General features: G+C 37.7%; 1 protein-coding gene across 2 annotated transcripts in view; it reads left to right on the forward strand.

Moving 5' to 3' along the window:
* IL15 (interleukin 15) overlaps positions 1-24,230 on the forward strand; it is a 45,427-nt gene extending 21,197 nt beyond the window's left edge. The window contains exons 2-10 of one of the 2 annotated variants that reach the window (XM_086747479.1): positions 8,467-8,564; positions 11,214-11,323; positions 12,851-12,932; positions 13,418-13,459; positions 15,084-15,227; positions 15,811-16,854; positions 17,992-18,177; positions 19,430-19,574; positions 21,754-24,230. In XM_086747479.1, the coding sequence (XP_086603605.1) occupies positions 11,298-11,323; positions 12,851-12,932; positions 13,418-13,459; positions 15,084-15,227; positions 15,811-15,924 (408 nt within the window). In that variant the 5' untranslated portion in view covers positions 8,467-8,564; positions 11,214-11,297 and the 3' untranslated portion in view covers positions 15,925-16,854; positions 17,992-18,177; positions 19,430-19,574; positions 21,754-24,230. The remainder of the gene's footprint in view (positions 1-8,466; positions 8,565-11,213; positions 11,324-12,850; positions 12,933-13,417; positions 13,460-15,083; positions 15,228-15,810; positions 16,855-17,991; positions 18,178-19,429; positions 19,575-21,753) is intronic. The other variant, XM_086747478.1, reaches the window with a different exon arrangement.
* The last annotated feature ends 631 nt before the right edge of the window (positions 24,231-24,861 follow it).

The following is a 24,861-nucleotide window of genomic DNA, read 5'->3' on the forward strand; positions in this document are numbered from 1 at the left end:
AAATACCAGTATTTGTTCCATTGTAATATCTGAAAATAATATGTATGTTTATTCAAGGTAGTGACATTGTGACTTTTCAAAAGCTCAAGCTCTCCTAAAAAAAGAAAGATATGTTCCCTTAGGTTATAGATGTATGTAAAACTATTACGGTATGAAGAGGCTTCATTGCATTTTTAAATTACTAACCATTGTATTTTAAGTTTAACTTAACACTGCTTGTCAAAATTTGAAATGTGAGCTGAAAAAAACCAGCTACATAGAAGAAACTGCTGCATAAAATTCTAAAAATCCATTAAAAGGCAAATATTTATCTATACTGATAAGCAGCAGGGAAAAAAAAGGCTTGAGAAGTTATAAACTTGATGACACTAGCCTCAGATCTGACAAGCTTTATCTGCATTCTCCACTGCTGGAGAACAAAGCCTGTATCAGAGAGGTATCAGTATACACTTCCCTTGCCATTCACAGCTGGCTGCAGTTGGAGACATCAGGCCTAGAGGACTTTTCCTCAGTCAGCTCTGCTATTCCTAAATTTGAGGTGTTTCTCTAATTTGTATCAGGGACATGTACCTATTGGCACCCAATGTTATCAGTTAAGTTTTTGTTTGTTTTTTTTTTTAAAGTCAAAACAAACAGGAATGCTTACATGGACTGAGTCAGCTGGTTCCTTGGCTTCCTGAGGTCCCACACAGAAATGCCCAGAGATTTATTAATAGCATGGATCATACAGAATGCAATCATAAGACTTTGGTATAAAGCTAAGTCTTAAGGTCTTCAAACATTTAGTTAGGGACATTTCAAAAGCCAGGTGGCAGCTTGGGACTTATCTGTGAGAATTAACGTGAATTTTCCTTACTGCTTTCATTCCATGTGCATTCTGCCATGTGTGTCTCTGTGCAGTATGCATGATGTCTCTTTTGGCTTTAAGACTTGACGGTGCCAGGCTGCATGTGAATGGCCATATCTTTAGTGACTTCTAAATTTTATTCTAGCTTTACCAACCACATGGACCTTACAGGGCATTTGGGTGAATATCTGCCAGACTCAAGCTTCGTTAGCTGTTCTTACAAAGACAACAAAGTACATCAGTTTGCAATGCTGCTCTTCCATTCAGGACAAACACGTACCTTCCTTTGGGGGCAAGCAAGCACTAAGCAGTCTTGGTGGGAGAGCAAAGAAAAGCCTATGTGAAACAGCAGGGGTATATTGCCTTCAGCAAATCAAGTATTGTTCAGGCAAATGGTATGGCACACAGTTATTAATAACTTTGGGGTCTGGGTTTTGGTGGGGTTTTTTTTTGTTCGTTCGGGTTTTTTTTTGTCTTTGTAAGAAAGAGAGGCTATGATTGTGACGCAGACCAAACACTGCATCAGTCCTTGCTTAGAATGACATAGAATTAATTTCTAGCTTTACCATTCAAAAGTCAGGAAAAAAAATTTGCTTGGAAAAAATGACTACAGGGAAATACTATCTTTAGCTTATCCACCTCTTATGCCTTCCCACAAGGTGGATGTGGCACATTTACTAGACCAGTCATCTCCACATTTATTTCAGTGAGAGCTGCTGAAAGGAGTCAGTTTTGAAAATGAGACTACTTATTTTTTAATTAATTGATATTGATTTGAAGATGTGCACTTTCCAATTTGTAAGAAGTATTAATTTTTGCGGCAGAGTGCATTAACTCCCAAACCGTTTCTTTTACTTAGCAAGACTAATCACAATTCTGTAAATATAGATACACATATATATTAATTTGATAGAACAGATTGACTTTTTGCAATGTGGTCATGGGTTAACTTACAATGTGTATTTAATCTCTTACGGTTTATCTTGCTTCTTATATGAGCATATCGGAAACACTTATTATCAGTTAGTTACTGTTAACAACTTGAGTTGCTTTTGGCTTAACCTCTTGTACGCTAAATTAACGAAGTAAGCAATCCCAGCATGCAGACCTGTAATATTATCCAAGAATTTAGTCCTTTTCAATCATATTGTTCCACACAGCTTTGTATTATAAAGGCACTCAGGGATTTACTTGTGCTTTGTGGTATTGCCAATCATTTCATATACAATTGCTTTTAACGTCCCTATGAAGTATTTTTTCAATCTTTTTAAAAACAGTTTTGTCTAAATGATGTGCTGGTTAGTAGACTCATCCTAACCTGTCTGAAAGAAAATTTTAAATTTTCTGGATGACTGCTGTGCTGCACTGTTAAGAACTATGACTATCTTTATTTTTTTTTAAGAGCTATGATACAGAAACCAGCTTAATATAATATAGTGTTGCTTCAGCTCTCATTAGCTTGCACACACAAAATCTTTTCCTTTCCTCTCTATGTTCTGGGTTTGGCTGCCAAGAAATGAAGGAAAACCATCACACATACAAATTAAAGAAACCTCAAAAAATGACAACTACTGTGGTGCACTCACCACTTACATACATGTAGAAAAATGTGGTTCAGTGTGCAATCTCATAATTTGTTATATTCCACAAAATACATTCAAAATTTACATGAAAGGGGGAGGCTTCTGTAGCACACACGAGAGCTTTTCCAGTAATCAGTTTTCCTGTATCCTAAGGTGAGAACCTAAGGATGATTGCTCAGTTGCTGTAAGTCTTTCTTACTGCATTGTTATTCATAAGTGATTTAGAATAACATAAAAGAAAAATAATTTCCTTTCCAAATTTGTTTGCCTTTCCTGTGCAGAAATATGAAACAAATCTAGAATAGAGATATTTTTTTCTTTCTTTGAATCCTGTTACTAATTTTTTTCTGTATTTCTTTTGGAAGTTTATGTGCTGCTTTCTTCAGTTGTTCATTAAATCTGTTTTTCCTAGGTTAATATTTTGGCCAAATTCTCAACAACTGTGGAAATGGAAAAAGCTTCATTGGTTTCAGTAAGGCTATAGTAATTGACACACATTAGGATTCAATCTGCTCTTTAAGGAAGAATAAAAGCACAAGAAAAAGTAGAGTATTTTAAACTACATCCTGCCTTTTTACCTCAGGGTCCAGTAAATTCCAGTAAAAGTATTGCTGTAAGAGAGATTTGTCAATTATTATTTTCCTTTTTCAAAAAGGGCCTGAAAATACTGCCATACTTTACCATTTTGACAACTGCATTTGCTGTTTTTAGTCTTCTATCTGTTAGAAGTATGTTACAGACCTATTAGTATACTAAGCTAAGTCTTTTGCTAAGTCTCCGATATTGTTTGTCCAGCAGTTGCTCCTGTGATAACTATTCTATGGTCTCAGGATCTCCAACTTCTATGCATCAGTATGACAACAGTATTTTTTTACTGTTTATGTGTTTGACACAGTTTTAGATGTTAACATCCTACCCCTAAATGCACAAATATTTTATCCCTAATTGTATTTTAGTTCCCTGTTGGATACTTGTTGCCATGGCACAAAAATATCACAAATAATATTCAGAGATTGCCTAACAGCATATATAAATCAGGACACATTTTGCGAAACAAACTCCAGTGCTGACTAGTTCTGCTGGCTCTTGTTTTTTTGGTGTTTTATTCATGTCCTTTACATTTTGAATCTCCTATAATTCAACTGCTTACTTATCCAGGAGCTTATATTCTGAAAGGCCTTTTCACTTTATTGCATAATGCATCCTGAGGGAGGTTTGGGGATAAATGGTCAAAGCTAGCCATCTGTATCCTACAAATGAGCTTTTTTGCTGTGTACTTCCTCTTTGCTTTACTTACTGTGCCTTTAACTCACTAAATTTGCCCCTACCAAAACTTGGGCCTTCTCTATTTATTAATCACACTTTGTGTGATTTGTCAAGGAAATCTAGCATTAATATCAGATATGCTTGCACCAAGACAACAATAAATCTTTCATAATTTAATACGTGATTAGTATCTTGAAAAGACTGACATTACATGGAAGGATGTGAAAAAAAAAAATACGTATCAGCTTTCTTTTCTGACTGGATTTTGCCAGCTGGCAAAAAATGTTCAAGAGAGATCCAGAATTGACAGGCAAGGGGGACATCTAACGTATGGAGTAACCAACTTGTTTGATGTTCTGGTCTCTCAATCATGTAAACAGGGACCTGGCACTCACATTTCAAGCAGAGCTATTATTGTAAGAGGCCTGTGGTCATGGAGCATGCATTGTTCTCAGACTGTGACTGACAAACTAGTGAAAGCAGACAAAGGAAAGCTCTTAATTTATAATATTCATACTTACATTCAACTAGTAATATTTATCCCTAAATACTGCAGCACTACTGTTGAGTTTCACTGCTACTGTGACATTTTTTTTTTTTTGCAAAAAAAAAGGTCAAAGGAAATATTTAACTTTTTACATTTCAAATTCTGATGTTTAAGGTATTGAGTGGAATGGCAATGACTCTGTGACCTTTCGGCAAAGTTTTCAAACAGGCATTGCAAACTTTACTTTCTGGCATAAATGCCAGTTAGCAAGAGCGTATAGAAGGAAGTCCTACTGGATGACTGTCAGAACCACATGAAAAAAGACTTAAGCACACCAAGAACATATAAATGCATAAATGATTAAACTGAAAAAGTTTCCTGCCATACTGATTACTGAGAATACTATTTTGAAGGTCAACACTACTCACATACAAGCAGAAAAAGCTAGATAGAATAGTACTCCACAGGGGAGTCTCCACTATAAAATAAAAACAAGGAAAGCTGTAGTTCTTGGGGGGAGGGAGGTGAAGAGAGAGTAATCAAATAGCAATGATACTTAAAGCATAACCAATTTAAGAATGGCAGCTGCAAAAATGCTTTAGCCTGCCTAATTCTAGCTAAAGACAAAACTTCTCAGAAAGCACTTTAGCTTTGTGGAATAAAAGCGTGAAGACAACAATCTAAGGCATGTTTTGGCTCTCATCCAGACAAGCATTCAGGCGTATGATTCAGTTCAACACTCAGTAATTCCACTGACTTCCTTTCTAGATCACCAAGTACAAGGTAGACAGAAACATGGAAAGCTCACTCTTTGCCTTCAGACCTTGAGGAGAAGAGCTGCTGGTAACACCTGGTGAACCCCGAGCTCTGATTTCCTAGGCTTCTATGCAAAGATGTGTAGGAAGGGGAAGAGAAACCAAAATGGCTGTGGAATCATAAAGGATTCAGGCACCACGATAGCAGAGAAGCAACTTTTTAACAGTTCCTGCATCAGTGTTCAGAATAGAACTTACCAAAGCTGTAAAATACGTTTCTCAGGTAGACGGGAACAGTCTGTAGAAATTGGGAAAGGATTTAAGGCACTGGTACTAGATGCCATCATAGTAAACTATTACTTTCTGTTGATACTGGTAACACACAAATGAAGTTACTCTCCAGGTGTGTTTATAGGGCTGCACCTGTAGATAGCATCTGTTACAGAGTTTCTTATTCTCTCAGAGGACATTAATGTGGTTCTCTTTTTTTAATCTCTGAATTCTATCCCCATCAGAATAAATAAATCCTGACACAAGTTCATATTCAGAGGGGTGTTTTTGTTTGTTTCCCTTTGGTTGTTCCCTTTAAGCTGTCTAGAGGAGTTCAGGAATGAAAGAGCAGAGAGATCCTTCAGTGAGTCTGCTCCTTTGACTTGCAATGTTTTCCAGCATTTACTCCATAATAAGGCACTAAGAACATGTCTTTCCTCTAAAACTCACTCATGATCCATGAAAATTTGATTTCAAAATTACTTATTTAAGGGCTAAATACTGAAACATCTATCTGGTTCAGAAGTATTGCTTTCTTTATGGGCTTCATTCCTTTTTTAGTCACTTCCATTAGTTTATGAAATCCTTACTCTACATAGCTTCTCTTCTGAAAAAAAAATCTTTTTAAAAAAGAATTCAAACACTTCGTTTTTTTTTCACAAGAGTAAGATATAAAAGGGAAAACCACCTGATTTTCTTCCCAATCCTATGGATTCTGACATTTAAAATGTTCTCTATGCTTTAAGCATGGACAATGAGCTCAAATATTATGCACAATAAGCAACCTTAAATAGATACAGCACTCTAGTCGTGCAGCTACTCGGCAATTTGTCCCCTTGAAAGGGACTGCCCTAGCACAAGAGGACAGAACAATTAATTAGTGGAGCCACCAGAGAAGAGCAGAACAAGAGCCACAGGATGAGATTTTGTTGGAGGAGGAGGAGACAGAGCTCTCCAAAGGAGGCTGTAATTATTGTGGCAAAGGAGACATTGAAGGAGAAGAGTTGCAGAAACAATGCAAATGAACGGGCGTAGAGCTCAGCTCTGCATGATACAGAAAGCACTTGAATATGGATCTGAAAAAAATACTTTTTGAGATGTTGCTCAATAAAACTTCCAAGGACTAGAGAGAGCTGGAGGGATGGTATGATTTTAGAGGGAAATTTGCAGCAGTAGTAGAGAAAAGAACAGAAGATTTGCAGCCCTTTGTTGCACAGGAGGTCAAAGAGAAACAGTTGAGGACACATATCTGTAGAATAGGGCAGAAGTACAGACTGAATAAAGTCGGATAAATAATGTGCAAGAAGAGGACTATTGCAGTGGAGAATTAAGATGAGAAATGGGCAGAAACAAAAGAATACCTGGCAACAAATAAGACAAGAGCAACACATCATATGTCACAGACGCAAAAAAGAGAGGGAACTCAAGAAGCCAGGGATGAACAAAAATGGAATACACGGTGTCACAAGACAGATCAGTCTGAGAAGGATGATTTGCTTACAGTAGTAATGAATAGAAGGACTAGCGATGCCTATCAGCAGTGTTGAGACTAACCAGAAAGCCCAGAGGCAAAGGCAGAAAGGATTCATCAATAAAGCTGCATGCTAGAGGTCAAAAAGTTAAGGATAAATTTAGAGTAATCAAAACAGGTTAGACTGGTTTTGGGGAGGGAGAGTGTTTTTGCTAATAGTGAAAGACTCTTCAGACATTCCAGGATTCTGAAAGAACTACACACAAAGTTCTGGCAGAGGACCATATTATTGAAGGACAAGCCACCAGTGTGACACGGTCATGAAGAAAACACCGGCACTAGCTAGTTCCCTCTTTCCCATGGAAGGTGAAAATACTAGCACTAGCTTCTAAATCCTTCATGAGATCTCAGTACGTTGTATCCTTCTGGTCACTTGTTTTCAAGAACAACAAAGCAGATAAGGACTGCTAGGAAGATCATGAAAATAGAGGCAAATGTCTTCAAGAGATGGCATTGTGTAGTTGTACTGAGTTGACCCCAGCTGGCAGCTAAGCTGCCACGCAGTTGCGTGTTCACTCCCCACCCCAGCCAGACACAAGAGAGAACTGGAAGGGTAAAAGTGAGAAGAACTCAGGGACTGAGCTTAAAACAGTTTAATAAGTCAAGAAAAAAGGAAAAGAACCCCACCAAGTAATGCAAAAGCAATCACTCTCCACCTCCCACCAGCAGACCGATGTCCAAGCAGTCTCTGAGCAATGGTTACCTTTGAGAAACTCCCCTCCCACCACCTTTTAATGCTGAGTATGATGTTATAAAGTATGGAATATCTCTTTGCTCAGTTTGGGTCAGCTGTCCTGGCCATGTCACCTCTCAACCTTTTGTGCACCCCCAGCCTACTCACTGAGAGTGGCAGGGGAGAGCAGAGCGAGAAAAAGAGAAGCCCTTGCAAGCGCTGTTCAGCATTAGCTGAAGTATTAGAGAGTTGTCAACATTGTTTTGATCACAAATCTAAAATATAGCACTAATACCAGCTCCAGAAATAAACCAGAAAATAAACTCCATCCCACCCAGACTTCATGCAATAGTCTAGCAAAATGTTGGCTGAGAGAAGACTGCTGTCTACTTATCAAAGAGGGATCTCAATGAAGGAAAGAGTTGTTGTAGACTGAAGAACAGTACTGAAAGCATACACACACATAAACAAGAGGTGGTCGAGAACTTGTAGGTTCAGGATCTGAATATTCTAACTAAGAACAAAAATACAGTTCAAAATAAGCAAAAAAAAAATTAGTGGACCTTTGTACATAAAACCAACTTGCACAGCAACTAAACTTTCTTAGCTATAAATATCACATCTCAAGGATTCACTGAGAAATTTATAAGCAAATCTTAATAAAGAAATTTAGGTATATGGTATGTAGGCAAAGACATGTAATTTTAGCTTTCAGTACTTTCCTTTGGATGTAAATTAAATATTGTAAAGAATTATGAATAATTTCTTAGATTATAGCTTCTATGACAGCCAAAACAGCAAAATCAGCAACTGTTTCTGCCTTGTTAAAGAAAAGTTCTGTCATTTGCTTATACGATTACTTCTTTAAAGAGAAAACACTACTACTATGCCTCGGATTTTACTCAGTGGTAAATGCTCTTAAAGTGCTTAATTTTAACTTAATTATAAGAAAACAACATTCCTTTTCCAAACAGATTATTGTGCATATCATAACTCTCAATTGCATTGTGGAATAACATACGTTCACTTACAAAGGCTTTAATCCTTAACCTAGAGTTGCAGGTTATCGTGACACAAGCTACAGATAAAAATATGTTACTTAATTGAATATGAGTTGGTCCCCTGTAAAGTTCAAGCTTCCATAAAATAAGGGTAAGTATCAGAGACATAATAACATCAGAGAGGAATTGGTTAATGATTAACAGAGTCAGAAATGAAAAACTAACATTAGCAAAAGGAAATTTTTAAATTACAAGAATGTGCGTTCAAAGCAGGAGAATAATTTATCAAAGCATGTAAGTAAGCATGTATGTTGTTGAACAGTATTTTGAATGAAATAATTAAGAAATCTAAGCAGAAAATGTCCCTGAATTGTTGAAAGGAATGTGTTAGGTGATCTACTGGATGTTAAGAACCTCTTTCTCTATAAACAAATGGAATACCCTTTAGAGTATGCATATAGCATATTTTTTATACATTTTACAATCAGTAGAAGTTCTCTATTACTTCTAAAAACTAAGCCCTTATTTCAAATTAGCAATGATTATTTCATTACAATAAAATAGTTACCTACTGTATTTTAAGAAAACCAAAGATCAAGACAACTATGGTAATCACTAAGAACAGTGTTCACTGTCACCACAGTGAACAATTATTAAAAAAAGGAAACAAATGATAAATTAATGATAACCCTGGCCCATTATTCATTTCCCCCACCTTGAAGACTTTATTCTACAGCATAAATTTGACAATGCATTTGGACTCAAATCAGCTTTTTAAGCCCCCATAATACTAATTATGAAATACAAAGCTGGTAAGTGCTTATGGAGCGAAAAGAAGTCTTTTATATTTTAATTTGTAGCTACCTCTTCTCATTTGATAAAAATTGGCTTGTAAAATGATCAAAATGTTTACCTATTGTAAAATGCTTCTAATAAATTTTAAATATTTTCTTAAAACATGCTTTTAAAAATTAAAACATGGGATAAAAACATGTTTTCTTCAGCTGTAGCCAACAAATCAGATTTTGAATTTCTTTAAATGTACTTTGAGTTTCCCCATAAGGCTATTTTCGAACTTCAACTAAATGAGAAAAAAAAAAAAAAGCTCCAAAACAAACCAGGATATTTTAAAAGATTTTCAAATAAAATCAAAGCAGTTAGTATGCAGATTTAAAAAAAAAAAAAAAAAACAAAAACAAAACAACACAAAAACACCAAAAACATGACAAATTTCAGATGAAACAATATGAACTGTGGAAAGGTTACAGCCTTTCTGTCATACTATAACAAAATCATTTAGGTCTTTTGACCATAGCCAAGCGGTTAATATTTCTTTCCTATTTCATTTTTAAATGTTTGGAAAATATGTATTATATTGAAATATACTTAATATTTTGGTTTTAATACTCACATATTTTAGATTTCCATTTGTTGTGGAAACAGTAACAGGTTGAGCCTTGTTTTTAAGCATACTTTGGGTAACAATAACACGGCATGTTCCATACTGAAATAATTCAGAAGATGGGTGAGCTATTACTTGCTCTGACCTTACTTTAATTTAGTTTATCAATATGTCATTACGTACTTCTTATTTAACAGGTTTTGGACATACACACAGGGTCTGGAACTGCTTTTGGTTACTGAATGTAGGAATTTTTTTAGTGATCTGGTTACTAGGCTATTTCAGCTATATCTTTGGGTTTTGGAAACAAAATAATTGCAATGTATGTAAAATATTTTCTATTTATGAGAGTAACAAGTATTTTTTACAAACACTCTTCAGGAGTCCCCTGTGACAGATGTAAGTATTACTCTCCTGGCTTTGACAGTAGATGCTTTAGTAACAGGTAGGTGGTTTTCAGCAAGTTAGCCGCAAACCTGACAATGTATGGATTGACCTCCCATTTTGATATTTTTACCACTGCACAGGGCTAGCTCTTGTTTTATTATGTTCTCTGGTCCATTTTAAAATATTCCCTTGCAAGTATGTATGTAAATAAACCACCGTTAAAGAAACATTGTTTCATTCAGTTAATATAAAAGTGCTGCACATATTACAAGAAATAAAACCTTGGACCAAAGACACCGCTGCAATGAATTAACCTAGTTCTGTGAAGCAACTCTACCAGCTTAAATCAAAGGGCTTGTGACTTTGGAACAAAGGTTCCCAGGCTGCACGCAGGGAAACCTGCGCTGATGGTCCACACACGGCTCACACCTCCTCATTTCCAGTTGTCAGACTCCACTGACAGAATTCTTAAATGCATCACTTCCCAGTATTAGATGTACATAGACTATGTAAAGAACTATATACAATATCTGAATATTATATTTAAGATCTACACAAATAACTACAGCATTTTATGTATTCAATGCAAAGTTTCATATATATACAACCACAATACTGTAGGGAATGTTATAGTTGTAGGTAATTCATAGAATTTGGGTGGCAATAGGCAGCCAGGGGAAAGATCTCCAGGATGGAAAACAAATCAAAAGCTCGTTAATATTGTCCCTGCATTAAATTGCAGTCTACCATATGAACAGATAAATTAATAGGGAGCCCAGGAGGAGTTCAGATTTTTGCAGTGTGTCTTCAGAATCTGATTTTCTACCAACTGTTTTGTAAAGTGATTATATAAATCTGCAAGCTACAAATCGGTTTGTCTTTTAAGCTACACACAACAGGTTGCCTTGTCTTGATTGGATGTCTTAGCAAATTGGTTAATTAAGTCAGTACTAAAGCAAAATTACGTGAAATTGGATTGTGACAAGCTATCATCTTGGTTGTGTCTTTCAGAAAACACACCTGAAAAGTATTTGTCTGCAATATCAGCTGTGTCTTCCTCTGAACAGCCATTTCTTTTGCCTTTCAAAGAATGAGATGGGACTAATCATCTTCTTCCTATGGTAACTACAAAGTCAATGTTGACTAGACAGTAAATACAGATTATTTATTTTTGCTACTACAGCTGTTACTTGCCTCCGCTTGCTTTAGAGAGTGGATTCCCTCCTGCTATGATATACAGTCACCCATTGCTTCATAAGCCACGGTCCCTTACTTTATTCTGTTGTTTGCTGCGTAGGTTCAGTCTGATCAAGAAAGGATCTTGGCCCTGATAGAATCACAGAATGGTTTGGGTTGGAAGGGACCTTCAAAGGTCACCCAAGTCCAACCCCCCTCCAAGAAGCAAGGACATTGCCAACCAGATCAGGTTGCTCAGAGCCCCGTCCAACCTGGCCTTGAATGCTTCCAGGGCTGGAGCATCCACCACCTCTCTGGGCAACCTGTGCCAGTGTTCTAACCACTCTCATTGTAAAAAAAATCTTCCTAATATCTAATCTAAATCTGTCTAATTTAAAACCATTACCCCTCGTCCTGTCACAACAGCCCCTACTGAAGAGTTTCTCCCCATCTTTCCTGGAGGCCCCCTTTAGGTATTCTCTGTGATAACCCTGAAGTTACTGAAAATGTTGGATTTAGACCTCAATAAAAATTGCCATGTGTCTTTGAAATGAAAAAAAACCACTACGTGTGAACGTGTTTTAATACTTATGCTGAATTATGTATATGAGATCCCTCCTTCCATTTGCACTCCAGTTTCCTGTCTTAGAAAACTGGCCCTGCTTCTAGGGCCTACATGCCCTAGTTGTTCTCTCCTTGTGCCCCTTCAGTCAAATCTCTTTGCTAAGGTCTGACATTTCTTTTCTGTCTCTCTCCTCCTGGCAGAAACATGGTAAGTGTCCTCTGATTCTTGCTATAAACCTCCTTTTTCTTCCTTTCCCAATAATATGGTAATTTTTGAGCCTTTGGTTAAGGCTTAAATGTTTAACAACTGCTTATTTTAAACCAGCTTCCCAAAACACCTGGTCTGTCTCTCCCTACATTGTCATATATTAGTTATAGCATAGCAGTACTGAAAGGCATACAAATTAAGGATCCAAGTGGAGTCATATTAAAACCACAATGCACGTTCCAAAAATCTTCCAAAGGAGAAAGAAATCTTCCTTCCACCCTTCAGTGTTTCACTTAGAGCCAAATCTAATCCACAGTAGGAGTAAGCTTTCCTGTGCACAAAAATTACACCTAAAATGGCAAATAATATTTCTACAGTGCTTACAGTAGAAATCCCATAGTAGCAGGGTGGGAAATTTTCAGTATAAGGGACTTTGAAATTTGTGGGGTTTTGTAGTTGAATGTTTTTCCTGCACATTGACTGTTTATATAGCGTGTGACTCTAAGATATAGTTTTTATATAGCTATATGATTTTATGTTTGCCAAACATACTTGCCTCATACAGTTACCATTTATACATATATATGTGTGTGTAAACAATATATCTATAGTATCTAAATAATCTCTGACTTTTTTTCAGTATAAATGATGTGTATACCTACTGGTTAGCTTAAAGGCCACCGTTTTTCTTCTGTTCTAGTGCTTATGTACCAAAGACAGTAGCAGGTCACTGCAAGTGGGCAGAAGTTCTGAAAGATTTGGAGCAGATCAGGACAGCCAAAGTAAGTTCATAAAAAAGTCAGCATTTCATATAATCACAGAAGCAGACATAGTAAATTATTTAGCACTGCACTCAGCTAAGAAGTGTCAGTGACCGGGAACAGGAAAAGGGATGGTGTTTGTATAATACTGTTTCATGGGTGGAAGCAAAGAAATAAAAGGTTAAAGGCAATTGGAGTTGACCAAATACTGCGGACTCTAGAATTAAATAGTATTTTCTTCTCACTTTTCCTAAGAAAAGGGGCAGTGGGCTTGGGAGTTAGCTCCTTCAGAAAAAGTATTGTGGGACTCAGTTCTGATGAGTTCTCTTCACAGCGAAGCCCTGCAGGTTACTAGGTGACTTTAAGATCCTCTGAGTTGCTGCCTCCCAGCACCTGGATGGATTCTGCCCTTGAACTTGGAGCTTAGCCATGTCTTGTAGAGTTAGCTTTGTTATCTCTAAATTTGTTAGTTAATCTTCATAATTCTAACTCTTGTTTTCTTTTAGGACATTGATGTCAGTTTATATACTGCAAACGCAGATGTGGGTGTAAGTAAACTTAAAATTTGACCACAACTGGTCTAATATGGTAGCTTCATTTCTTTACTAGCAACTTTCTCCTAAGGCAGTCTTTGTCTAATTTGAGAAAAGTTTCAGAAATCAAATCATTTGCCTTAGAGGGAACAGTTCTACTAGTTAAAGTACTTATGACAAATTAATTATTAATTATTTTTCTTGAATCACCTGCTATTAAAATTCATCAATTAAAAAGGATGATCCAAAATGATCTTATCAAAGCAAACACTGCTAAAATAATGTTGGCAGTCATTTGTAATTTGAGGGAGTGAAAAAGTGACAAAGAAAATAGTTCCAAAGATGATTATTTAACACCACGGACTACTTAATAGAATAAAATAATGGAGAAGTGGAATATGGAGAGTAACTCTCAGCATCTACCTGTGCATTTCTCTGCTTTTGCCACTCCTTAGCTTAGCAGCAAATGCCTAGGTACTCTCAAGGATTTTGATATCCAATAGTTGGAGGTTATAATTTATCCTGCAAAGGATGAATTATGTTAATTTGTCAATATAATTCTTAATATGGTCATAGAAACCTATGTAAAATCATCTTAAATGCAGTTTTGATCAATTAATTCCTGAAGAGGCTTTTTCATAATCTGTTGCCTTGGAGCTCAGTCTGCATTCCATGGAACACTTGCATCCCACCAAGAAAATGAATTCAGCCAGTACCCAACTCCTAGCAGTCACCTTTGGTATAAGCCCTGGTGGAACTGACTGGATTCACTGCTGTAGTAAGTAATGAATCCAGCGTACTTCAGCCTCCTTCAGCGACACTGCTTTCCTGACAACATAAACATTCTCAGAAGGACTGTGCCACAAACAATACCTTAACCTCGTGCACAAAGAGTTAATGAAAGATTTCCTAGAAATGATGTGCTGACCATCTCAGTGCGGAATAGTCTCGGTGTGCGTGCAGAACACAGTAACACTGATGCGTCCAGTGGATCTAGCAAGCCTGAGAAAGGACAGTCCAATGTGTCTGTACAGTTAGCCCTGTGCATGACTGAAAAAAGGTTGCAAAACATGGACGTCCACATGCACACACATATTCCCTGAACTGAACTGAGCCAGAGACATTAATCCATTGTAATGGATGTCTTAATGCCTGATAATGTCAGGAAGATTTTCTTAAAGTGGGACAGTCTGATATGAAAATCAGACAACCTGAGACTTATTCTTGGCTTTATTGTTGGCTTGATTGAGAAATTAGTGCCTCTGCTTCTTTTTCTTTAAATTGTGAAATACAAGTAATATTTACTTTTTCTTCTCCCCTACCTATGCTGAATTCAGATCTCTGAATGAAAGTGCTAGAACTACTAAGAATAATGCTACTTTAATTTCACTATGTTTAATTATATCCCAAATTCGTATTCTAATTAAGTATTTTCCTATGTTCTTCTCCAAGACACTAAGTTTCACCTCATCTTAGCAAGTTGGCTGGCCTTTTTGTTGTTAGCCCTCATAGCCAACCCTGCAAACATTTAAAACTATTTGAATAGTAAGAAGAGATATCCAGTAAATAAAAATCAGCCGCTCTGTGGTAAATTATATCTTACATTCACTTGTTCCTATTACAACTTCATATTTTTCAGAAAGAATGCCAAGAACCTATAATGAGATGCTTTTTCTTAGAGATGAAAGTGGTTGTTCAAGAATGTCATATTAAAAAATGTAGTAGAACACAGGATGTATTGAACATATGGAAAAATGGAAACGCAAGCTTACAAAATAACAAGGTAAGTAACACCAACAGTCTGTGGAAAAAAAAAGGCAAATCAAAAGTGTTTCTTCAGTAGCAGAAATACCCCTTTTGTTATATAGAAGGTAGGATAGTACAGATGAAAGCAAATGGGATCCAGTAATCTGTACATATAACAATAAAAAAGCTACACATACAATGATGAAAAAGCAGAATTCAGTGATATTTAGAAAAACACTTTCAGGATTCCCATAACAGCAAATAATTTTGACTGTGCATGCATACCTATGCAGGGTGTTTGAATGTGTATGTACAAATGAAGTTTGTAACTTCAGTATCTAAAGTCAGGTATGCTCAGACAAATACAGGAAAGCATCCTAATTTTCAAAGGGACAGCAACTTGCATCTCTCACTGAAGTGCTGTGTCTTTGAAAGCTGATCCTACTCAGAAGGCAAGCCAGCAGCTGCACAAAACATTAGTACCACGGAAGCCTCCAGTAGTGCTTTCTGTAGCCACTGACTACATTGGAATTATTCACAGGATAGGACAAACAAGGGTTAGTTCCCTACCAGAACAAATAGATCAGTATCCTGCTTTACTGTTGCATTTTCTTTTTCAGTTGAATTCCACATCATCAGCAAAATGCAAAGAATGTGAAGAATATGAAGAAAAAAATTTTACAGAATTTATACACAGCTTTGTAAAGGTTTTACAAAAGGAATGCAAGCACTGACCAAAAGACACAAGCTGGGAATCAAGATTCTTCCACAAATATGCCTGAGAGAAATTAGATTATCACCAACAATAAGCTGGAAAGCACTTCACTTACAATGCTACTTACATAGCATAACAAGTAAACAAACAAAAATAAAATCCCTGTAATTCAGAATGTATTCATAACTGAATGCATACAAATTGTGTTAATTATGAAATACAAATGAAAGGAACTTAACGAGGTTTAAAGCTTCTTATTGACTTAAAGTGCCTTTATTTTTTGGTACGTCCACCAGAAAATAAATCCTGCCTAATTTACAAACCTTTCAACAAAATTCTCTAAGATCATCTCAGGATATATGCAATGGAAAGCTCCTCATGAACATCAGTTCAGGGCTAAATGTATGGGGTTTCAGAAAAAAAGCTGCTTTTAAATTATTTTTAATATAAAACTATCACACCCTGTTAAACGCTATCTGTGCTCCTAGAAAATCCTAACTCATCTCTCACTTCTGTTGTTGGTCATGTCTGACAGTTTTTCTCATTAACGTTGCTTCAATGAACTGGTGTCAAAACACAAGCTGAGGCCTATTTGTCCTAAAGGTTGTCTTAGAAGTCTGTTGGCTCTCTCTTAACATAATTATTTCTACTGTGGTTTTCAGATAAACCCAATTACTTGTTTTGCCTAAGAATTCAAAGTAAAAAATCAGAATATTTATTTAAAGAGTCTTCCTTGTCCTTTTTCCCTCTCGTACAACAGTAGCATAAGGGTATTAAAAGTTATCTCCAGTCTTCTCAACAGGAAGTCGAGAGCAGCCCTCAGGAGAAGGACTGGGGAGTGATGGTGGATGAGAAGCTCAACATGAGCAGGCAATGCGCCCTTGCAGCCCAGAAGGCCAACCGCATCCTGGGCCGCATCAAGAGAAGCGTGGCCAGCAGGTTGAGGAAGGTCATTCTCCCCCCCTACTCTGCTCTGGTGAGACCCCACCGGGAGTACTGTGTCCAGCTCTGGAGACCCCAGCATAAGAAGGACATGGACCAGTTGGAGAAGGTCCAGAGGAGGGCCACGAAGATGATAAAAGGGCTGGAGCAACTCTCCTATGAGGACAGGCTGAGAGAGTTGGGGCTGTTCAGCCTAGAGAAGAGAAGGCTCCACAGAGACCTTATAGCGGTCTTCCAGTACCTCAAAGGGGGCCTACAGGAAAGATTGGGAGAGACTCTTCAGTAGGGCCTGTTGTGACAGGACTAGGAGTAATGGTTTTAAAATATATTTAAAATATATTTTAAATAATCTAAATCTAATTTAGATTAGACATGAGGAAAGAATTTTTTACAATTAGAGTTGTAGAACACTGGAACCGGTTGCCCAGAGAGGTGGTAGATGTCCCATCCCTGGAAACATTCAAGGCCAGGCTGGATGAGGCTCTGAGCAACCTGATCTGGTTGGAGATGTCCCTGCTTCTTGCAGGGGGGGTTGGACTGGATGACATTTGAAGGTCCCTTCCAACCCAAACCATTCTACGTTTCTAATGCTGGTGCTTGGTTCCACTGTTCAACAACAGAACACACTTTGTTAGTTGATTTGTTACCTCTGACAGAGACACTACCTTAGTCATTATGGTAATTACTACAGTTAGTTTAGCAATTATGAAAGATTTCAATCTAAATTTAAACCAAAGAAACGTAGTGTAAGTTTCATCCTCTGAATAAAGGAGGTGACCAAGTCTCTCACACACTTAAGAAAAAAAATATTTCTATGTGGTAGAAATCTTTCCTATGTAGCAGAGTTTGTAACTTTGGTCTTCTTTTGGGATAAGAACTTTGAAGGCAGGAATCACTTTTGACCAGTTGTTGGAAGTCATGATACTATATTTGTAAGACTCAATGCAAAGTCTCCTGTCCCCTGATAGTTCCGAAATGTCGCATAGTCTTCTTTCAACGCTTTCTAAAGTAACTGCTTTCTTTATGATTCATAACCATGTCATACCAACAGCTATCCATAATAAGTAATTCTCTCCTCCAGGCACCTCCACTTCCCCATCTTCATTTGATAAATGACTGAGTCCTTCTGCTGTCTATTTACCAGGAAAGAAGTCTCAATCTCATTATGGCAACAAATACACTGCCCGGTACTCCCTTATTGTTGGGTTACTCCCCACAGTCAATCTTCAGCACTCTGAGGTGCTGAATCTCCAGTAAACTACAAGAGAATGAACATAAATGCGAGTGCAGTGGATGTCATCCTCCGGATGACTTATAGACTAACCGAACGGTAAATTCATACACACATTGATATCAGGATTAAACACTGGCAGATGTATCACAGAAGAAATAATCAAATTATTTGCCACTACAAAACATCACTTAAAGAAGTGTTTATCACATAGTTTGGATGAAGTAAACTAGCCCTATGTTTTAAATTTTTCCTGAAAACAATGGTATGCATTGAATATGTTTTTGTCTTACCTGATGTCGCATGCATAGGCAAGGTAATACCAGGTAACAACTGTGGTCTTTAATCAAAGAGATTTTCCTTATTTCTAGATTTGAGGGAATCTGAGACACAGTCCAGCAGTATTCACAATGGGAGAAACAAACAGCTCCTTTGCTCAGATAGTTTTCTTTATCTTGGCCATTGTGAAAATCAGTTACACAATTAATTTTATTCTGTGTTTCATTAAATCATTTGCCAGGGACAAGTATGTTAAATACTGTGAATTTGTCTTTCCAGAAGAACATTGCTGTCTGTGACCACTCAGCTTACCACCCTGTTAGCCACTTTCTATTGGCTTCTATCTCTCTTATTTCTTTTCACCTTCACTTATTCCAGATGGATATTCTAGAACCAAGAAAAGGCCATTTGCTAATCTAGTTCTCCAGTATTTCTCCTGAGGTTTTCCTGAGAGCTAAGCTGCCAATTGAAAGCTGTACTACATCCTGAATCCCATGGTTATAAGAAATTATCTGATCAGCATAAAGGATTGACTAAATTAAGGCCATGTTGATTTTTGGATTTTTTTTTTTTTTTTTTTTTTTGGTGAGGGAATACATACATATCTCTGAGGAAAAGATTCAATATGACTAAGATATGCATGAATCTTGATCTGACTCGTTAGTACTGCAGGCAGAGCAGTAAAAACTAATTCAGGGTGCCTTCTTTTGAAGTAAACATCTGTAGGTTGAGGAAGGTACTTATTCTAAACAAAGTCTAGTCATGTGTGTGACATTTACTATCTAATCTTTTCCAACTACTGTTGATAAATGTTAAGAAAAAGATGAATACTGTGTTTTCTCCAACTAATCCAGGCAGTTTGTAACTAAGTTGGCTCATAGCAGAGCGTTTCTACATTTGTTCAGAATGAAAAATAACTCTACCCTTTGATACCAGAAGAGAAGAATAATGCTTTTCCGCAGGACTTATGGACTACATAATTCTGTGTTCCTGACTTTGCAATAATTTAACATCTATTTTTCCTTTCCTTTCCTGGTATTCAATATCTATATTTCTGTCTATATTTTAACAGGATAATACAAGTAGCACTAGTGCAGATGATGTCGGACATCCTCTGCCTTCTTGTTGTTTTATTGCACCCTGAAGATAAATATTGGTTGTTCATCAATACAACGTTGCGTCCATTGGCTCCGAATATTTGAGCACTTGTTGATCAGGTACTGTGCAGATTATTACACAGGAGAAGTTTGAAAGTCCCCAGAGTTTAAAGTTGGTTCTGGATCAGCATCAGTATATTTATAGAAAGACTATTATCTATAATACCTCCCTCTTAAAACACATAAGATAATTCAACCAATAATTTCTGCAGTCCAGATTTTCTTTTAAACAATTTATCTACACTGCCTGATCAATAGATTTCAGTTTCTGCAATGTCCAACTGTCTTTCACAATTACAGGGCACAGTATGTCATACCAGTTTCATTTCCCTAGTAAACACTTGGATCTTTAAAACTAGCATCTGATAGTTTCACCATAATTTTTTAAGTCAGTTTAATTTCTGACTGAGTTTACACAGTGATTTAATTAAGCTAGTAATATGGCATTATCACTGTTGAGTACACTGAGGGAGTATTCTCCTCTGATACCCAAGGCAAGTTTTCCACCCTGACTGGCCCTTCTTAGGTATTTACCTATGTGGATGCATAAGTCTGTAGGAGTTAATTACTGCCTAGAAGTACTGGTCCATTTGTCCCCTCTTTAACCAAGGAGATGCTACTTTAGTCAGCAAGTTGCCTTCACTGAGTAGCCAGCAGCCATGGTGTCGTAGTTCAGCCCTGATCAGGACCAGACTACGCAGTCTCTCTCCCGCTCCCCCCACCCTCCGAGAGAACAGGGGGAGATGATATAAGAAAAATGGCTCAAGGTTTGAGGTAAGGACGGGGAGAAATCCTTAAAGTTACCGTCACGGGCAAAACAGACTCGACTTGGGGAAAACTATTCATTTATTTCTAAAATTAGCAGGAGAATGAGACAGGGAACAAGATAACCTCCCCCCCCACCCCTCCCTCTTCCCGGGCTTAACATTATCTCTACTACCTTCCCCTCCCGAGCGGCACGGGGGGGGAAAAGGGAATGGGGGTCGCGGTCAGTTCATCACGCGTTGTTTTACGCCGCTGTATCATTGTCGGGGGAAGAACTCCTCGCATTCCTCCTCTGCTCCAGCGTGGGGTCCCTCCCACGGGCCACAGTCCTTCGTGAAACTGCTCCGGCGTGGGTCATCTCTTCCACGGGGTGCAGTCCCTCTAGAACAGCTGTCCCAGCGGGCCCTCCACGGGCCACAGCCTCCTTCAGGCCTCCACCTGCTCTGGCGTGGGGTCCTCCACGGGCTGCAGGTGGATCTCTGCCCCTCCGTGGACCTCCATGGGCTGCAGGGGGACAACCCGCTCCACCATGGTCTTCACCACGAGTTGCAGAGGAATCTTGGCCAGGAGCCACATTACTCCTCCCCCTCCTTCTTCACTGACCTTGGCGTCTGCAGCCGTTCCTCACAACAGGCTGGCAGACACCTCTCAGGATCCTTTTTACATCTTATTCACTTCTCATCTCCTCTCCACTTCTTGCAGCCGGGCCGGGCTGAGTTGGGCCCAGTCGGCTGCCCGGCGGGAGGCCAGAGGGTGAGGCCTGCAAGGCCCATGAGGCTCGCGCCTCCCCCTCTCTGCCCCCCGCTCAGCTGCGTCACATCTTCTCTTCCTCTTTTTCCTGTTTTCCCCTACTTAAATACGTTATCGCAGAGGCGTTATCACGGGACATTCTGCTACCAATTGGCTCGGCCTTGGCCAGCAGCGAGTCCGCCCTAGGCCTGGCCAAGTCCCCTGAACAAAGGGGAGCGACTTCTAGCAGTTTCCTACAGAAGCTACCACCTTAGGCCCCCCCTCACTAACAAAACCAGAACACATGGGAATCTTAAGAGAGAACAAGAGGCAGGCTAATAGAGTATTGCAAGTCTACAGCTTACGGTCTCTGTTTTGCCCGGGAAGAAACAGGCGACTGACTCCTCATTTGACTTTTCTCACAATTGTACTCAAAGGTGACTAAGCTGCCATACCTCTTCCTTCCAGTATTGGAAAGTCAGGAAAAAATGAAACATCCACTATGGGAATGAAAGCAAACAGAAGAAAGGAAATTAGAAGTAAGAGCCACCTTAAATGATAAGGATGAAAGTAAAATTAATCCAACTCACTGTTAATCTACGGCATCAGTTCTTTTTGAGTAGCAGAATTTGGCAAGGGGCTGGATGGAAGTACAGATATGTCTGCAATTTCAAAGTTAAACAGTAGATTTCAAAGAGTACTTCCCACAACTGCAGTCACATCATTCATGTCTTCCCTCCAACAGGCATCAAAGGGCGCTTTTGGAAGACTTTGGAAATTCCCATCTGGAGTCCCTAAGCCAAGGTCATGATGGTCTTGGCAAGAGGATTAAGAATGTGAGAACAAACTAGCTGCTCAGAACTAGTGGACGAAGCCAAAGCAAGAGACACATGCTTCACTGTATCTTTACGTCAGTACTGGTGTTCTTGAGAACAGAAATAGTATACATTTTTATCCAAAGTGGCCTTCACTTGCAGCTCATCCGTATGAAGGTGCACCTTCTAGCAACAGACACTAAATATTCCATACCAGAATTTCTGTACAGCATCAGGAGACTGACCAACATGACACTGAGCCATACTGTAGTCTGCAAATAGCTATCCTTTCTTTAAAGGCATAGAAGAAAAACTTTGCTACTATGCTGTCTATGGAATATTATGCACCTGCACTTAAGGAGGAAAAGAAAGCCATGAATCAGTAAGTTAAGTATTTTGCAACAATAAGATCAAATCAGCATCTTTAAACTGTTTCCTCACAACTATTTTCCTCCAAAACCTGGAAATGTTGGAAAATTCTCATCTCCTTATCAAAAGGCTTAATTAGGCAAATGATCAACACCTTAAATAAAGACATAAAGAAATAAAAGTCTGGCAAAACTTCACCCTCTTCTGAATACTTTTTACAGAGAATATTTTCTTGGTCAAATCAAGCTGATCAGGAATCAGTTGGATTTGTAAAAACTGGGGAGAAAATGGGCAAATACAGTTAAGAACGAAACATCTGTTTAAATGACTGAGTTACCTGTACCATGTCATAGGCAGATCACTACCTCTGAAAGTGAAAAATGTATGGCGGGAAAAAATGAACGAAGTTAGAACATTAACAGAAATCAGGGGGATTTCTGGGAAATTTATTGAGAAATACCTAAGGCTAAAGCAGCTTATTTTAACTTTAGCATGCAAATTAATATCTTATCCTGGTTCTCTTTCTTCTGAGTCTGAATCAGATTTTTCAGAGATGGATGATGACTATAGGGTAAAAGCTTTAAAGTCTTAGCCAGATGGTGAATGGGGAGGGAAGCATTGAAGAAATGTCAGGAATTATCTGAGGTGTGAGGCATAATCTTCAGAATATGTCTTTGTGGACAAAGAAACAAACTAATACAAATGCTTTCATTCTCAACTAATTTATTAGAGCCCATTTGTAAAAACATGTGTCCAACAGAAATGGATCATAACAGAGTTCCTACCAACTGTGACTCTAATGTTATGTCACCCAAGAAAAGAGCTGAATCCTTCATCCTATTCCTTCAAAATGTAATTTCCCTGAGGAACATAAATGGGTTTATATTCCAATAGGATGTCTCCACAGTTCCTTCAAATTTCTAAAACCAGGTATAGACTTAAGATTTATCTAGAGCTACTCTCTCATCATATTCAAATTCTTCAGGCAAGAAAAAGTAACAACACTGTTTCACCTGTGGACTCTAATTCCACAAAGTCCTGAACTACAGAAACTTTGCCCCTTTGTTTCTTTTCCTAGTGAGACTCCACATTCCTCTGGGTGTTCCACTTCAATATATGCAGGTCAGAGTTCAACCTCTGTGTACAATTACCGAAACTCTGTAGTCACCCGGATAAACCAGCCTGCTACGTGGCTTAATATATCCTCCAGTAACCTCACTTGCTTTTCATACATCTCACATCAACCGCTTTTACAGCATAAAAAGGATTATCTGCACTTTCGGTTGAGCAGCAGAGTATTTGTCAAAGTTATGGGCTTTAACAAAGTTTACAGCTGACAAACTCTTCTGCTTTACATCACTTCTCCCTGTGCCATTAGATTCTTCACCATAAAAAGAGGTTCAGTTCTGATTTCCTACTTTGTGATTACAGTTTTATACAAAATACTGCTTTCTTTAAACCTGATGAAACAGAGCTGAGAATTAGCCAAAATTCATGCAGTATCAAAACTTTCTGTATCTTTCTGTAAGTGGTTGTGATTTTCAAATTAAACAAATGTGCACAATATGTGATATGGAAAATTATCTCATGCTCAGAGGATCAACATGCAGCATATATATAAAAATAAAAATATTTATATATATTAAAAAACATATATATATATATATGCTTTATTTTATGTTTTGATTACTCAGTCTTCCTATGAATCTGTAATTTCTGGTGTTTTGTTTACTCTATCCAGATGGTTAATTTACCCTGAATTGATTTTTTTTTTCCTAGTAAAAGTATTTTTTTTAAGAAGTATGTTATCTAAGTTCTATTTATGAACAAATATGCTCAGCTGTTTTACATGATTATACATTGTGTTGCTTTTGAATACACAGTGGTCAAACTCTAGTATGAGACAAGCTTTATGCCAGAAAATATTAAATTATGAGCACTGTGGTTACGTTAGAATATATAATAATATACAAACATATTGTTTATGATATGTAATATAACTATAATCTAATAATAAAATAATGTTGCTTTAATATAATGTAATCACATTGCTTTATGTGTTAACTCCCATACTGTTTATTATCAATAAAATTCCTAGCTTAGTCAACTAATTTTTTTTTGTTGTTTGCACTGCACACTTTATTTATGTTGGCAGTTACACAGTATGAACACCAGGCATATAAAAAAAAAAATCCAGAAGTCATAATTTTTGTGGTACAAGAAGGTAGAATGTTCCATCTACAACTTGTGATAGAGACACATTTTAAGTTATACCTGCATTTCATAAAACTTAGATGTTGCTTTGTGGATGAAGGACTGACTCCGAAAAGTTAAACAGGGAAAATTAAAAGATGGTTTGGTTTCATTTTCAAACCACTGTAAATTATTTGCACTGAGTATTCTAGACTTCTAGAACATGCAGATTTACCACTGACATCTACAGGCCCAAATACACCTATTTCTACCCAGCATATTTGCTGTATTTACTTATTCGTATCTTGCATTCCAAACACTTTAAGGTAAGGGCATTATTTTTATAATGTTCATTGGAGTCTTCAGGAATAATCAGATCTCACCTACTTCTAACTGGAAGAGCTTAGAGCTTATCCACTTTCCTACATCTACCAGATGAGCTTACTCATATTTTATTTGTTTGTGTGTGTGTACAG

Source organism: Chlamydotis macqueenii, chromosome 4, assembly GCF_036417535.1.
Source record: "Chlamydotis macqueenii isolate bChlMac1 chromosome 4, bChlMac1.mat, whole genome shotgun sequence".
Taxonomy (NCBI): Eukaryota; Metazoa; Chordata; class Aves; order Otidiformes; family Otididae; genus Chlamydotis; species Chlamydotis macqueenii.